The following is a 16,605-nucleotide window of genomic DNA, read 5'->3' as shown; positions in this document are numbered from 1 at the left end:
TTGTTTTTTTTAATAAAGTATAAATAAATAAATGGTTTATTTGTTCACCTTACTTAACCTTTGTTGACATTTATGTATACATGTATTTTTCTGCAAGGCATTGTTATTTTGTTTTGCAAACTATACAAATAATGTAGGTTATTCATTTTTTTACTGCTTTACACTTTCTTTGCAGTTGACAGTAATCGAAATGTACATTTAAATCATACAAGTCACAAGTTGGGACAGATTACATTTTTTAATGAACCAAGTAATATGAGCACTAAGATGTCACATCATTTTCATTCAAACATTAAACATATTAAAGAGTATTTGAGGAATATTGAGCAGTATTTGCTTTCCTTGTTTGTACATTTTTCAATCAAACAAACAATGACATTTGTGCAATTATCATCAACAGTAGCCTATATTGTTAAATTCACACTTTTATTCATAATTTTAACTAAAGCCATTTTCACGTCACTGCAGTGTCAGGCTCAACATCATTCAAGCTTTCTTTTCTGTTCTAAGTCTGACTGTTTGACTGTACATAATATGGCCATTATAGAGCATAGAAGTCAGAAGTCCTTTTCATTTATTTATTTTACCTCCCCAAAGTCCTTCAGTGTAGGATTTGGACATGGAATAAAAAGAGAGGAGCCCATAGCTGAGGTCTGGGTATGTAAGATACTGCTGAGCTCTGATTTCTCATGTGTAATAGAGTCACATTTTGTCACAGGTTCCTTTCTGTGACTGTGTGTGTGTGCGTGCGTGTTACTACTAGTGTAACACACGAGTAAGCAAAGTGAGCAAGTAAGTTATTTGTGTATGTGTGTGTTTGTTCCTCATGGTCCTCCTCTCATGGCTGTCAGGTTTTGTCTCAGTGCCTGTAGTTCCTGGATCAACTGTGATATCTCCATGGAAACGGTCTGTTTTTCTCTAACTGCTTCGGTCAGTGTTCGTAGAGCGCTGCCCTGCTGGACTGGAGGAGGAACAGACAAAGAAGATGTAAACTAAGGTAGACAGCAAGTGAAAGACTGCAAATTGCACACATGTAATAGGAGGAAGAAATCTGTCTGTCTGGTTAATATCTAGTTAAAGGACGACTTCACCTATTTTCAACCTATCTTCATATAATTGGTCCTCCTCACTAAGTCTCAGAGGAGGGCTGTGGACACTCCAGAAACCCGCCTACCAGCCACATTTTCGTTGTTTTGTTTTTTTTTCATAATCTTTATTATTGCGAGAACAATTGCTAGCATGCTAACTTTCCAGGAATAGAAAGCCTGCAGTTTCTATTAGCTTGGATTCCCCATCGATGATGTCACTGGTAGACCGGTTTCTGAACTGTCCACAGCCCTCCTCTGAGACAGAGTAGATTTTTTTTTACCATATTATAATGAGCATTAGTGAGCACCAAATGGTGATGGTATTTTGTAATGGTATTTTGGGCAAGCTAGACCTGCTTACTCTGCTAGGGAGCGAATGATCCCTATGTCTCACCTAGGAAGTAGAAGATGAGCAGTACTATAAGCAGTAGCAGTGTGACGATACCACAGGTCATGATGTAGGCGTGGGATGAACTGGAGTTTAACATGTCCTTTAGATGACTCTGCCATTTACTGCTGATTGGTTGGCCTTTTTGGTTGACAGCTGTCATGTCTTGCATGTAGACATTCCCATTGGGTGAGGGAGTTTGAGCAGGTGGGCGGGGGGGCCTCACACCTGGAATTTTAGAAACACAAGAGAATTTATATGGTATGTACAGTGTCAACTGTTATTCATTTACACATTTCCAGTGGTGGAAAGCAACCAAATACATGTACTCAAGTACTTTACTTATGTTAAGTAAAATATTGAGGTACTTTTACTTTACTGGAGTATTTCCAATTTTCTATACTTTACTTCTACTCCACTACATCTCAGAGTCAAATATTGTACTTTTACGCCACTACAATTATTTGAAAACTTTTGATTATTATAAAAAAAACATACATTAACCAGCCCTATTTAAACTTTGGCTATTTGAAAATAGCCGATCTACAAGCTCACAACGCGTTGCATCGAGCTTGTAAATCTTCAATTTTCAAACGATTTTTATACATTTTAGACATTATGATAACTTGTGAAACGGGACATTCTGCATAATGAGTACTTTTACTTTTGGTACTTTAAGTATATTTTGATGCCAACACTTTTGAGTTTCTATATACTGTACTGCAATTTCTACATTGCAGTATTGATACCTTTACTTGATACCTTACTTGATACCTTTTCCACCACTGCAAATTTCAGTCCCATGGTGAGTGAGAGAGAGAGAGAGAGAGAGAGAGAGAGAGAGAGAGAGAGAGAGAGAGAGAGAGAGAGTACCTTTGTGGCTGTGCTCAGGGTGTGTGCGGTGCAGGTCATTGATGGAGTCAACAGAATGCAGCTCTATCTCAGTCAGATCTCTCTCACTGACTCTGTAGAAGGGAGGAGTTGTCTGAGAGGAGGATGGGGGTCGTGACATGTCTACTACGGCTGCTACACAAAGATACAAAAGGTTATGTGTTAATATTAGCTTTATTGTCTTTCCTGTAGGAGAGATAAGGGGAAGGGGGATGAAAGGACGCTGTTCTCAACTTCAACCTCAACATTATTGTCACATTATAGGTTTACAGGTGTTTAACAAAGTGGTATAAATAATTTGTCGTGCAAGCTCCCATCATTTGCAGAAACAAGAAGACAAGGAAAACAGGTCAGATATGTAAAATATTCTCTATGTATGAGAGTGGAATAGGAAATGAGAGAGAGAGAGAGAGAGAGAGAGAAAGACACACACACACACACACACACACACACACACACACACACACACACACACAATGAAAGAGATAATAGAGAGAGAGGAGGCAAAGATAGGCACAGATGCACAAAGGCTGAAACTGTGAACATAGACAAAGCATACCAGTTATGACCAGCTTGTTTATCAGTGCTATTATTAGTGCCAGTTATCAAACCCATAATGTTACAGAGCTGCTGGAATTTGAACTCACAGCCACCACAGGACAGTTGACTGGATACAGACTCGTTCAGACCAATGGCTGTCTCACTGTCGTAACTGTGATGGATTGACTGACAGACCGACCGACTGTGATTGAATGAGTGACTAATCCATATATTAAGTGAGTGAGTAACTGATGGTCTGTTCGACGCAACGATCAACTGAATATAGCCACGTGACTACTGTAACTAGCTGAATGTCTGTCCGGGTGAACCACCATCTGAAGACGCCAACCCTGGGTGAAGTGTCCATTGAACTCACTAGTTAGACTGACTATGTTGGCTGCCGTTACTAATTATACTGACCTATCTTCTGGTGGGTCAGTGGGCCAGGATGCATGGTATGTGTGTGTGATGTTGTAGACTGGAGTCTAATCCCAGTGATCACTGTTTTCATGTCAATGAATCTCTCAAATAAATTTTAGACATGTCTGTATAAAATGGCCCAAAAGACATATAATGTAAATAAGCAGTGAAAATGTGTCACATACTTACTTTGAAAAGGTTGGCAGATGGTTCGAGGGTCCGACAAGTAGACAGTCCACAAAAGCAGGTTTTTGTATTTTATTTACCTCCCAATGTGCAGGTTAATTCACAGTGCAGGCCCGGGGAAAAAATATTCAAATTTAAATAACACTGGCCAAAACAAAGCTCCAAATAACGGAACTGAGGAATAAACACTTGACAGTCTGTCACCATGAAACAGACCAGAGTGTGTGTGTGTGTGTCCCCTTGTCTGCGTCTTTCAGTCTTTGTGTCTCTGAAACCATGTGCAAAAACTCCAGACTCCAGTAATTAATCCGAGGTCACACGCAAAACTCTGGAACCACAGCATGTACGAGTAACATTGTCTCCAAAGTTCATTCAATCCTCCTTCTGAATATTCCGAGTTGCTATTCCACAATGTCCTTGGTTAAACTGTCAGAAAAACAGACAAAAACACTTCCAAGTTTTGTGACAAAGTTACAGTCCTTCCTATAGAGACTCTCGTGGTGTGCATGTGGGTCTGTGAGAAACTATAGTAGCACCCTACTTTCTCCTCCTTTTCCACCGTGAGCATGTGTGTGTGGGTGTGTGTGTCGGTGTTTTCCCAATTCCTCTGCCCAAGACTCTCTGCCACCCTGAGAGAGATCTAGAAAGAGACACACAGACACAGAGAGAGAGAGAGAGAGAGAGAGTGTGTGTCCCATAACCCATTGCTCTCTCCACTCCACCCTGCAGACCCCACAAGCCTAAAATAGCTACAGAGACCATAGATGTATTATTAGGTCTTGGGCCAAAGGATTACTCACTGATCACTGACTGGTCTAACTAGAGGTAAACATACACCCAAATAACATTGCTCCATTTGTGAAGACATGCTGTAGCATATTTCGGTAACACTTGATTATTAACATTTATAACGAGCATTATAATACATTATAAGGGCATTATAAATGAGCTTATAAAGCATTATAGAGGAGACCTTCATAGAAAGTGTTACCACTACATCACAACCCTACCATAATCATAAGACTTTGCACATACTCAGTTAAATCAACCCAGGGATTGATTGATTGATTGATTGAAATTGTTATTAGGCAAAAGAATGTAAAACAACACAGTTACATTTATAATGCTTTTGTCTAAAAGGTCCGGCCAAAAAAGTCCTTGCGGGCTTGTTTCCGTTGGGGTCCTTGAATTAATTTCATAGACATATATAGTAGCAACCAAACAGTTCAAAAATCAACATAAGAATACAGAGGAAAAAATATATACCACTATGTACAAAAAAGGCATGAGAAAATGAAATAATATACAAAAAAAGCATTAGAAAATAAAAAATCACACCCTGTGTGAAGTGGGCGGTGTCTTCCTAGCTAACCACAATACTGAATGGAGTCAACCAATGATATATGATATATGCTTTGATCTTAAAGAGCCACTTCTAGGAAGACTTTCTATTTTCTTCTCAATATCGGTTTTCCCTTTTCTCATTTCAGCCATAGTGATCTTTGACTTCTACTTTACTGTTCTCACGAAATGGACAGTATCTAAGTAATATACTAGTGTTACATCACAGTGGTTTTAGATTAGTTTCGTCATATGTATCACTAGCCAATCACAGCATGTGTCTTGCTAGCTAATCACAATACTGAATGGAGTCGATCAATCATGTACAAAAGATAAATACATTTATTGAAACACTCTTTATGATGGACAAAACCATAACTTAAAAAAAACAAATTTATGGTTTTTTTTAAGTTATGGTTGCTTATATAGGGCTATGCACATGTGTCATGTGACACTGGCCAATCACAGTCCTGAATAGATTGTGATTGGCCAATCACAGCGCAGGATAATTGTACAAATTTCCAAACCTCACTTTCAGGGGCGGTTTCACTGCCCAAGATATTTGTACATTTTTCCAAATCTCACTTATAGGGGCGGTTTCACCGCCCGAAAATCACACCCTGTGTGAAGTGGGCGGTGTCTTGCTAGCTAATCACAATACTGAATGGAGTCAACCAATCATGTACAAAAGATAAATACATTTATTGAAACACTCTTTATGATGGACGAAACCATAACTTGAAAAAAACAAATTTTTGGTTTTTTTCAAGTTATGGTTTCTTATATAGGGCTATGCACATGTGTCATGTGACACTGGCCAATCACAGTCCTGAATAGATTGTGATTGGCCAATCACGGTGCAGGATAATTGTACAAATTTCCAAACCTCACTTATAGGGCCGGTTTCACAGCGCGGGATATTTGTACATTTTTCCAAACCTCACTTATAGGGGCGGTTTCACCGCCCAAAAATCACACCCTGTGTGAAGTGGGCGGTGTCTTGCTAGTTAATCACAATACTGAATGGAGTCAACCAATCATGTACAAAGAATAAATACATTTATTGAAACACTCTTTATGAAAGTCATATTCCGATGTACAATGGTTAAAAAAAATATATAATTGTTTGTATATACAGTGGTTTTGAAGTTTTTTAGCCTCTGTTGTTGTGTAAGTCCTTTGGCCAAATCACCACTTCTAGGAAGACTCTTGCTTTTCTCAAACATCTTCCATTTACCGATTATCTTGGCTACTGTGTTCTCAGAAATCTTAACTGCAGCGGCAATTCTTTTGTAAGTTTGGCCAGATCTGTGCTTTGCCACAATTCTGTCTTTGAGCTCTTCTGGAATACCCTTTGATCTTACCATTTTCATTTTATCCTTTTCCTCTTTTCCCATTTCAAACATAGCGATTTTTGGGTTCTTCTTTACGTTTCCCACCAAGGCTCGTCTCTTACATTTATGGATTATGTTGGTAACTGTGTTCTTAGAAATCTTAAGTTTACCTGAAATTCTTCTGTAACCTTGGCCAGATCTGTGCTTTGTCACAATTCCATCTTTAACCTTTTCTGATATATGCTTTGATCTAAAAGGGCCACTTCTAGGAAGACTTTCTATTTTCTTCTCAATATCGGTTTTCCCTTTTCTCATTTCAGCCATAGTGATCTTTGAGTTCTTCTTTACTGTTCTCACGAAATGGACAGTATCTAAGTAATATACTAGTGTCACATCACAGTGGTTTTAGATTAGTTTCGTCATATGTATCACTAGCCAATCACAGCATGTGTCTTGCTAGCTAATCACAATACTGAATGGAGTCAACCAATCATGTACAAAAGATAAATACATTTATTGAAACACTCTTTATGATGGACGAAACCATAACTTTAAAAAAACAAATATGTTTTTTTTAAAGTTATGGTTTCTTATATAGGGCTAGGCACATGTGTCATGTGACACTGGCCAATCACAGTCCTGAATAGATTGTGATTGGCCAATCACGGTGCAGGGTTAGGTGGGGTACATTTTTGGCCAATCACAGCGCAGGATAATTGTACAAATTTCCAAACCTCACTTATAGGGGCGGTTTCACCGCCCAAAAAAATATGTACAAAAAAAGGGGAGGGGGGGGGTCGTCTGTCTACAGGGAAACTGGTACTAGCTCCTCTTTAGGCCTTTAGGATCATCGAAATTACCCCATAAAAGTCAATTTCCATACTCGCAGAGTCAAACCAACAATTCTCAGAGCCCATGCCATGCAACAGCAAACGAGGGTTGCTGAGACTTGCGCTAAAACCTATTATAAGCATGAGGGCCTGTGTTCTCAGACAGGGACCAAATCATGCAGCATCAAAAAGGAAAGAGCTGGGTGATCTTAAAACCTTCAATAGGTGCAAAAACAGTTCCTGACTGTCTTCAGAAGACAATCCTCTTCAGGAGACACTGTGCGGTCAAAATGTCAGTAACTATGCACGTGTTAAATAGCTCTATATTCCAATAGCAATAATTGCTAGGCCTATGGGGTTTTGGTCCGTAGACCACTGGTGGTCTGCGAAGGTATCGCATAGTAGTCCCTGACCATGCATTAGTAGTATAGTAATGCAGGAAAGTGAAGATTACACGCACACCGACGCACACACACTGGATACAGCTTTAACTTTCGAACTCAGGAACATCAACTACAATTCCCACAATGCCTTGCTCATATGGTGCTCGCGGTCGGTTATCTGATGTTTTTGCAGTGAAAGCAGAAATTCCTGGGAGTGCGGAGTGACCGGAGTCCAAAAGAGTTGTCGGACAACCACAAAGTGTTACCGTGACGTTCAACGAGTGCGTGTTGGAGCTCAGCTGGCGACAACGACCTGAACGATGTGGACTCGGATGTTGGTTCGGGGCGGAGGGCTGGGATCCAGAGGATCCAGAGGAACCAGGGTGCGGGTTCCGAGAGAGTGTGAGCGGGTAGCCTCGGTTACTCAGCAACAGAGGCATGCTTCCAGTTCAGAGGTAGGCTAACGTTAACTGAACCCATCTATGCAATGAATGCAATGCACAACAAACTTGACAAGTTCTTAGATCTTCTCCAACCTATAGGCCTATGCAAAGATACTTTAGCCTAGATGATATTTAAAACAGAAGATAGGCATAATATAATTTGTATTCTAATGTTGTAAATTGTAGGGGTGATTGTTATAATGCTCATTTTCCAAGGCTCAAGTTTTAAACCACAATGAATGATTTCATATGTTTCGCATGAGCAACCTAGATTTGTTTTATACCCTTTCAGTTGTGCCTCCAGTTTGCTCATGCAAACTTAATGCAGGTTACATCTGTCCCAACACACACACACACACACACACACACACACACACACACACACACACACAGACACAGACACACACACACACACACACACACACACACACACACACACACACACACACACACACACACACACACACACACACACACACACACACACACACACACACACACACACACACACACACACACACACACACATGTGTGAGACCATTCCTGTACTGTTTGCTTCACTAGAGAGGATGATTTTATTAAGAACACGAGTGACTGACTCCTGATACTGCCAGGCCTTTAAAGCCTCATGTTACTCATATGTTTATAATTGAAATGAATTAATCCATTCATTCAGCACATTTCTATTTTAAAAAGCTGAAAATGAATTAACCTTTTTTTTATAGTGAGATGATTATAATACTATTTCTGTGATGCTTTGAGTAAGATAATGTTCAAGTCTGCTGGGACAGTTTAACGTGTTAATTGTAGATTGATAAAATGTAGTGTGCCGTATAGCATATCTGTATATCAGTCTATATAAGACCTTATGGACTAAGACGTTGAGAAGAATGAGCTAAATTCATTCACATTAGGCCTACTGTACTTGAGTGCTGCATGTGCAGGAGCTGTATGTGTGTGATTGTGCACGTGCACGTGCGCGCACGCATGCATGTGTGACATTGTGTGTGCATGTGTGGACTAAATGATTAGTCTTCTTAAGATACTGTATATCACACACACACTGACCATTCATTCTGACTTAGAGATCTGACTTTGAACTTGGATAGTTTCGTAAAACGGACAGACCTGTCGGCCCTTTTCATAATGCATTCCCACAATGCACTGCAGAGACACTGATAAGCCCCCTGCATGGGCTGGTGCAAAGGTTAAAGTTTGGTATAAAAAATAGGATACAGTTGAGTTGAGCAAACATTATTCCCCAAGGGGAAATTAATTCATGATACAAAAAATTACCCACAAGTTATAAAACATAGCTAAAAATAACAACATAGCAGCAAGATTGTGGAACAAGGTAAATGAATTATGTCCTGACTTTACTCTCGTTGCACAGTCTCATGCTAGAATAGTACACACACCGAAGACAGACTACAGGAGACAATGATAGTTTTCTTAGCCTGCATGTGTATCATTTAGTGATGTTTGCTACATTCAATACCAATTTTTAGGAATTGACAGATGAGTGATTAATTAAAATCACTGAAATAACGTCAGTGGTTTATTTCCATAGTTTTCCTGTTATGTTCTGCCCTCAGCATATGATCTCTCTACTCTACACCCCAGGCTCCCATGCAGAAGACACCTCTGTTCGACTTCCACAGGGCACATGGAGGGAAGATGGTGGAGTTTGCAGGCTGGAGTATGCCTGTACAGTATAAAGACAGTCACATCGTCTCACACATGCACACCAGACAGCACTGCTCTATCTTTGATGTCAGCCACATGCTACAGGTGAGAGACACGTGAACAGGTAACCTACACATACAGGAGGAAGAGCGAGTGCACAACTCACACACACCTGCATACATGGTTAAGAGTAATCTCTCAGTCAGTCCCACACACGTGGGGGAGTGTGCACGGCTGCACGCACATTCAGTACATTGAGTGCAGAAGAGATTGATCATTCTTCCCCCTTGTCTGCCCCCCTCTTCTTCTTATTTTTTTTTAATGGAAATAACACTTTTTTACTTCTGTAAACCTGTGATGTGACAATAAAGCTGATTCTGTGATACATTACTGAAATGAGCAAATTACATAATACATGCACAGAGCCTCACATCTTGGTGTACATGTATATGTGCAACACACAAAGTACCCCCCCCCCACTAATTGATTATATGTCTATTTATTGAGTTCTCATACGGATGTGTTATTGTCATATAAGAGGTATGACTGTAAATAATTGCGTTTTAGTTTCTTCTCTCATTGAAAAGTCTTGCGCCCTCTGCTGGCAGAGGCTAAAATCACGTATGGCTGGTATTATACTGTGTAGGATTTAGGTGGTTAACGCGTCGTCATATCAGATTCGCACAATATAACAACACAGGAGTGATTTTTGTGTCTGTCCTGATACTGATATGATGACCGATAGTATTCAATATATCTCATACATAAACACACGAGTGGAACCAGCTTTGAAGCTATGTATTTACATGTATGAACCAACCAGCCATCTATAATAGTGATTAGTATCAAAGGGCTCACATTACTTGCTACTCTGCTGCTACTGCTATGCATGCTTCTCAACCTGGAGTAGGGCATTATGGTTATTCTGTTAACTGTACATATACATACAGTATATATACGTGTAAATATAGCCTTGTTTGTGTTTTCCATGTCAGACCCTAGCCCTGGTTCAGAGCGTTAGTGAGTTCCCTCTAACGCCCTGGAAGACCCCTCGCTCTGCGCATGTACAAGGAATTCCACTGCCCTGCCAGCGCTCAAGAGTAGTGAAAATAAACAAAACCATTTCGCTACTCACCGAAGCAAAGGCTGTTTTGTGTTGTTGAAAGTCTATTCTCTGCACTGGGGAGCCTCTCAGCACCCCACCGACTCTGTAAAATACACTTTTTGGGCAGAAAATAAAATATGTCAGCGAGACGGAAATAAATTGTATTTACTCCACAGTGCCCTCTACAGATCTGGAGGATTTGAACTTACCATTAACCAAAATCTGTAGAGGGCACTGTGGAGTAAATAAAAATAATTTCCGTCTCGCTGACATATTTTATTTTCTGCCCAAAAAGTGTATTTTACAGAGTAGGTGGGGTGCTGAGAGGCTCCCCAGTGCGGAGAATAGACTTTCAACAACACAAAACAGCCTTTGCTTCGGTGAGTAGCGAAATGGTTTTGTTTATTTTCACTACTCTTGAGCGCTGGCAGGGCAGTGGAATTCCTTGTACGTGCGCAGAGCGAGGGGTCTTCCAGGGCGTTAGAGGGAACTCACTAACGCTCTGAACCAGGGCTAGTCAGACCCATGCCCAATGCTAGAGTCAGGGTGACGTCCATGCTAGAATCATTGTTATCATGCTAAATTGTTTTGTTTTTTTGTCAGGACTAACCATTCCGAGTCTTAACTTGTCTGTGTTTTCTCCTGTCAGTCCAAAGTCCATGGCAGAGACAGGATAAAGTTCATGGAGTCTCTGGTGGTGGCGGATGTAGCAGAGCTGAAGGACAACCAGGTAAACTACATCTGTAAACTGTGTGTGTGTGTGTGTGTGTGTGTGTGTGTGTGTGCACACGAGTGAAGGAATACATTAATGTTCATTTGCGTGTCTTGTCTTGTCATAAGACCCATCCCTTACGGGATTAGAAAACATCAATAAACAATATCACATTCACCTCTTGGAAAACAGAAAACTGAACAAATGAAAATGAAAATATTTGGTTAATACCCAGGAACTAAAATAGATATATCACAAATATGTTTTCATTCTCTAAATATTCCGCAAGTGTGAATATCTTATTTTCAAAAATCTATGCAAGTCTCTCTGCGTCACTTAACCATATCAAGTCTGAGTTTATCTTCCTAATATGTAAAAGCGTTTGACTTTGTCTGTCTGCCTGTCTGTCTGTCTCAACCTTAGGGATCACTGTCCCTCTTCACCAATGAGAAGGGAGGGATCATGGATGACCTGATCATCACAAAGACAGACCTGGGCTACCTCTATGTTGTGTCTAACGCTGGCTGCTCTGATAAAGACTCAGCTCATATGAAGGTACAGACAGAGAGGGAAGTGGTAAAATAGACTGATACGGGTATGGTCACACTCATACAAGCCGCCTTTAATGAAGAAAAAAACGCTGTCTGGAGTGCTTTTTCCTGCTGAAAAAGAAAAGTAGTGTCGGCGGTGGTAGTTGCGTGATTGGCTGAAGCAGACTTCAGTGGAACTTATATGGAACATATTGAATATTGAAAACAAAGTTTGAGCAACTACAGCTTGGGCATGCCTATGTTTTTTTTAAGGCAACTATTGTGAAAGCTACCCAACTTGTCAAAAGACAGGCAGGGAGAGACAAGTCGACAATTGACCAATGTCGACTTGTAGGCATTGGCAGACTGGCTGTCAGACAGTTTGTAAGGCAAAGGGAGAAAGACAACTAAAATGCACATGTGTTTTGTAGGCCAAAGTGGCAGAGTTTAAGGCAGCAGGTCTTGATGTGGATCTGGAGTTCCTGGAGGAATCTCTTATCGCTCTGCAAGGTAACATGTCTTTCTTTCTTTCACTGTTTTTTCTGCTTCCCTGTTCTTTATGAAAAATTTATGTATTATATCCTACTTTGCCACCATTAATTGAGTTATTTAACTAATTGACTGCCTAACAATCTGTATGTGTTTAGGTCCATCCATGTCGCGGGTACTCCAGGAAGGGTTAAAGGACAACCTCAGTAAACTGACCTTCATGACCTCCACCATGGCCACGGTGTTTGGCATTAAGGACTGCAGAGTCACCCGCTGTGGATATACCGGAGAGGACGGGGTGGAGGTGAGCACCACTATCTATGGTTGTCTCCATCGATGAATGGATGTATGGATGTGGTTAGATGGATGATAGACAGACAGACTGACTGATTCAATACATTACATTACATTACAGTCATTTGGCAGACACTTTTATCCAAAGCGACTTACAATAAGTGCATTCAACATAGGTAGGGAACGAAACTACTAATCACCAGAAGTGCATTTTCTGCTAAAACAAGCAACCAAGAGTATACCTAGCGCTAAGGTAAAAGTGCGATATATCAGCTACCTACTATTTAAAACAGATGAGACAAATAGCTAAATCAAATGAGCAAGAGCTAAAACAAATAAGTGTATCGAATAAACAAGATCCAATAAAACAAGAGTTCGTACAACTAGTTAACAACAAGTAGGCAAGGCGAAGAGGAAGGGTAGTGTTTCCACTACCTACTGATTGACTTCATTTTTCCTGAAGGGACTTGATTTGTGGCATGGACAACACAGCATGAAGTATATAAAAGCACAGTAGCTATAAATAGATGGACACTAGGGAGGCATAATACAACTGTAAACAGTAAAGGCATTAAAGACAACACATGGTTAGTATTGCTCTTACACAGTTCCAGCAGGCTTTCTAAACAATCCATTCCTGTCTGTTTGTGAGTGTGTTCATTTCACAGTGTCTATCATGTTGTCTGTTTCTCTGCGTGTGTACAGTACCTTCTCACTCTCTCTCTGCCTCTCTGAATCTCTGTGTCATCCCCTGTCGGCCTAATGTAAATGTGAAACTAGCAGAGACGGCCCCCATCTCTTATGTACCTTGTACATCTCTCTCTCTCTTACATTATGTCTTATGTCTTGCACCACTTTGTCAGATCTCAGTGCCCAGGTCCAAAGTGGTGGAGCTAACAGAGAAGTTACTAGCCCACAGTGAGGTGAAGTTAGCCGGCCTCGGCGCCAGGGACAGTCTAAGGCTGGAGGCGGGGCTTTGTCTCTACGGCAATGATATTGATGAGACTACAACTCCTGTGGAGGGAACTCTAGTCTGGACTATAGGTGAGGCTCCGCTATTCGTCACAGGAGTGAAAACATAATCCCTCGCCTTCGGCCGCTCCGGTCTCCTGGTGGGGATAATGAACAACAGGCAGCAATGACTGGCAGTAGCATTCACCTTGCCTTGTTTAGCATTCATTTAGCCTTGTCTAGTAGGTATTTAGCTATTACGTCTTCCACCATTGTTGTTTTCACCAGGACAGGAGTCAACACACTGGACAACCCTGCTTCTGAGTAGGGTTGGTCAGTGCACACACTCAGTGCACCTACAGTAGGGCACTGTATTTTCGAACAGCGGCAACACACCGACTGCACCAAATTTACAAACGACCAGAGAGCACACCAGTGCTCACACTGCATATTTCCGAAAGCACACTGAATATTAACATATTACTCATTTTTATTTCAAATTACATTTGAAACTCTCAGAGTTATAACAAGTTCAAACTCTTTTTGGGTTATGGGTGCTATATACAAAATGACCAGGGGGAAATACTGGTGTGAATATGTGGGGTTTTATGTTCACTGCAGACTGACATATTATCCATTCTGGATAATGTTTTTTTTTACACCATTATCCATTTCCTTTCCTCTCACAAAAGGGAAGCGTCGTCGTCAAGCAAAGGATTTCCCAGGTGCTGACATCATTGTGCCTCAGATTAAGGCAAAGACAGCCAGGAAGAGAGTTGGCCTGATCTCTACTGGACCTCCCGTCAGACAACACACTCCCATACTCTGCCCCGAAGGAAAAGTCATAGGTCAGAAACTAATGACTTATTTCACTGAGAGAGGGAAGTTGTGAGTGAATGTGTGAGTGAGCAAATGACTGAGTAAGAGTGAGGAAGTACGTTCTCATTGGCTTGTGTCTTCAGGTGAGGTGACCAGCGGATGCCCATCCCCCTGTCTGAAGCACAACGTTGCCATGGGTTACGTGGATGCTGCATTCACCAAAAACGGGACGGCCGTGCAGGTGGAAGTAAGGAAGAAGGCAGTGCCTGCTACTATCAGCAAGATGCCTTTTGTACCCACCAACTACTACTCTGGCTAGAAGGACACACACACACACACACACACACACACACGCACACATGCACACACGCACACACGCACACACACACACACACACACACACACACACACACACACACACACACACACACACACACACACACACACACACACAGATATATGTACACACACACACAGATATACAGTACAGCCAGGTGTACTGTAGGGGCACAAGAAAAGAGTCCCCACTCTTTCCCATAGTAACGCTGCCCCCCTGTGTTTACCTGCAGCAATGCAGCATTAATGAGAGACAGCTAGAAGAGTTCAGAATCACAGGTTTACAGGTGTAAAACAGTGGGTGAAATTCGTTTTTGTGCAAGCTAAATTGTTTTGGTTATTTACATTAAAAAAGAAAGGGAAGAAGGGGGGGCAAGGGGGAAGAGCGATCGATCAATCAATAAAAAAATAACAAATGATCTACATATTTACACACACATACAGTACCTGAGGTAAGACATAAGGTGCGGTAAGTACCTTAGGTAAGACATAAAGGTGCGTGAGCATAGCAGCAGATATATGCTGTACATGATGTGCTATAGATGTTAGTTAAGGTGCGAGAAAAAAACAAAAGACTTGTGAGAGTTGTACATGGGATTAAGGTGTTGACTGAATGATAGAAAAAGCTTTGTCTAAATTCATAAAAGAATGTGAAGACTGGTCCACTGGTTACGTGTGACCTACTGACTATCTCTCCTATAACTTCTAAATCTCAAAATCATGTTATTCAGCAACTGCAATAAATGCACAGGAATTTGTGTTAAGACACTGGTACACGTGCACACACACACACACACACACACACACACACACACACACACACACACATATACATATATATATATATATATATATATATATATATATATATATATATATATATATATATATATATATCAGTTCATAAATTATGTACAATGACAACAGGACCTCTTTAGCCAAACAAAGGCACACTGCAAGCAAACTATTGATAGAATACTTGTAGACTACATAAGGTATCTCCCTATCTTTATACATTCAGAGTTCTATACCTACAGTATGTGCAGCCAAACAGAATGGTATACAGTGTGTTTAGAGGATGAGTGATGTATAGTCTGTAATGCAATGGTCCAATTGATCTTATAAATGTCATGTTGAATGGAATGAGATTGAACAGATCAACTGTGAATGGTTGCCAATATTGTCATAATCATAAGATTGTTTTAATAAGAAGTGTGCAGACCTCTCCACTTGCCTTTATTGACCTAATGGTATGAAATCTGAGAGGAAACTGCTCTGTAAATGGGTATGTGTTCGTCCAAATATAGAACTATTTTAACATAGTACATTTATTGAGAGTTTAACTCAGTCAAAAGCGCTGTAAATAAACTTTGTACAAGGACTCACACAGGTCCCTAGTATAAACAAAGACCAACAAATCCAGGTTACATAAATTTGTAAAATACATGAAATGTGGACTACTTCTTATATATATATTTTTTAGCCTTTTACAATTGTACTTAATATACTTTTTGAATGAAGCTTATAATAATAACAATTGTAACTTTTCTAACGAAAGGGTGTAATTTTTTCACCACCAGACCAAAACAATGCCATTTCATATGGTTATTTCCCCCCGATATTTCGTTGTTACCACCATTAGGTGATGTGATTTGAGTCTGTTGTGTTATTAAGACGATACTATGGAATCAAACTTCAGTTTCATGTATAGCCACATTTACATTACACTGTCTATTGGGGTTTACAGGGTGATCTCAATAATTATTTTAACGTAGTAAATCATCAATACATAGTCACAACTGCATGATAAGGTTATTGACATCTTATCCAGTGTTTTGT

At 40.4% G+C, this 16,605-nt stretch overlaps 2 protein-coding genes across 2 annotated transcripts; one reads left to right on the top strand and one right to left on the bottom strand.

Annotated features, from left to right (window-relative positions):
• Positions 1-381: 381 nt before the first annotated feature.
• Positions 382-4,159, bottom strand: LOC308097752 (uncharacterized protein). The gene is made up of 4 exons (XM_080445756.1): positions 3,517-4,159; positions 2,350-2,502; positions 1,483-1,704; positions 382-961 (listed from the first exon to the last, which is right to left on the bottom strand). Exons 2-4 carry the CDS (start codon positions 2,486-2,488, stop codon positions 825-827), a joined length of 498 nt encoding a protein of 165 aa, XP_080301882.1. The 5' UTR covers positions 2,489-2,502; positions 3,517-4,159; the 3' UTR covers positions 382-824.
• A 3,473-nt stretch (positions 4,160-7,632) lies between these two features.
• amt (aminomethyltransferase) lies at positions 7,633-14,749 on the top strand (the record flags this gene model as incomplete). Its single annotated transcript, XM_080445748.1, has 9 exons — positions 7,633-7,856; positions 9,468-9,635; positions 11,285-11,365; positions 11,771-11,902; positions 12,309-12,387; positions 12,525-12,670; positions 13,524-13,704; positions 14,304-14,459; positions 14,574-14,749. Exons 1-9 carry the CDS (start codon positions 7,722-7,724, stop codon positions 14,747-14,749), a joined length of 1,254 nt encoding a protein of 417 aa, XP_080301874.1. The 5' UTR covers positions 7,633-7,721.
• Positions 14,750-16,605: the final 1,856 nt, after the last annotated feature.

Source organism: Gymnoscopelus braueri (assembly GCF_963280865.1).
Source record: "Gymnoscopelus braueri genome assembly, chromosome: 12".
Lineage (NCBI taxonomy): Eukaryota > Metazoa > Chordata > Actinopteri > Myctophiformes > Myctophidae > Gymnoscopelus > Gymnoscopelus braueri.
Note: the sequence above shows the minus strand (reverse complement) of the source record. Positions and strands in the feature narration are given on the sequence as shown.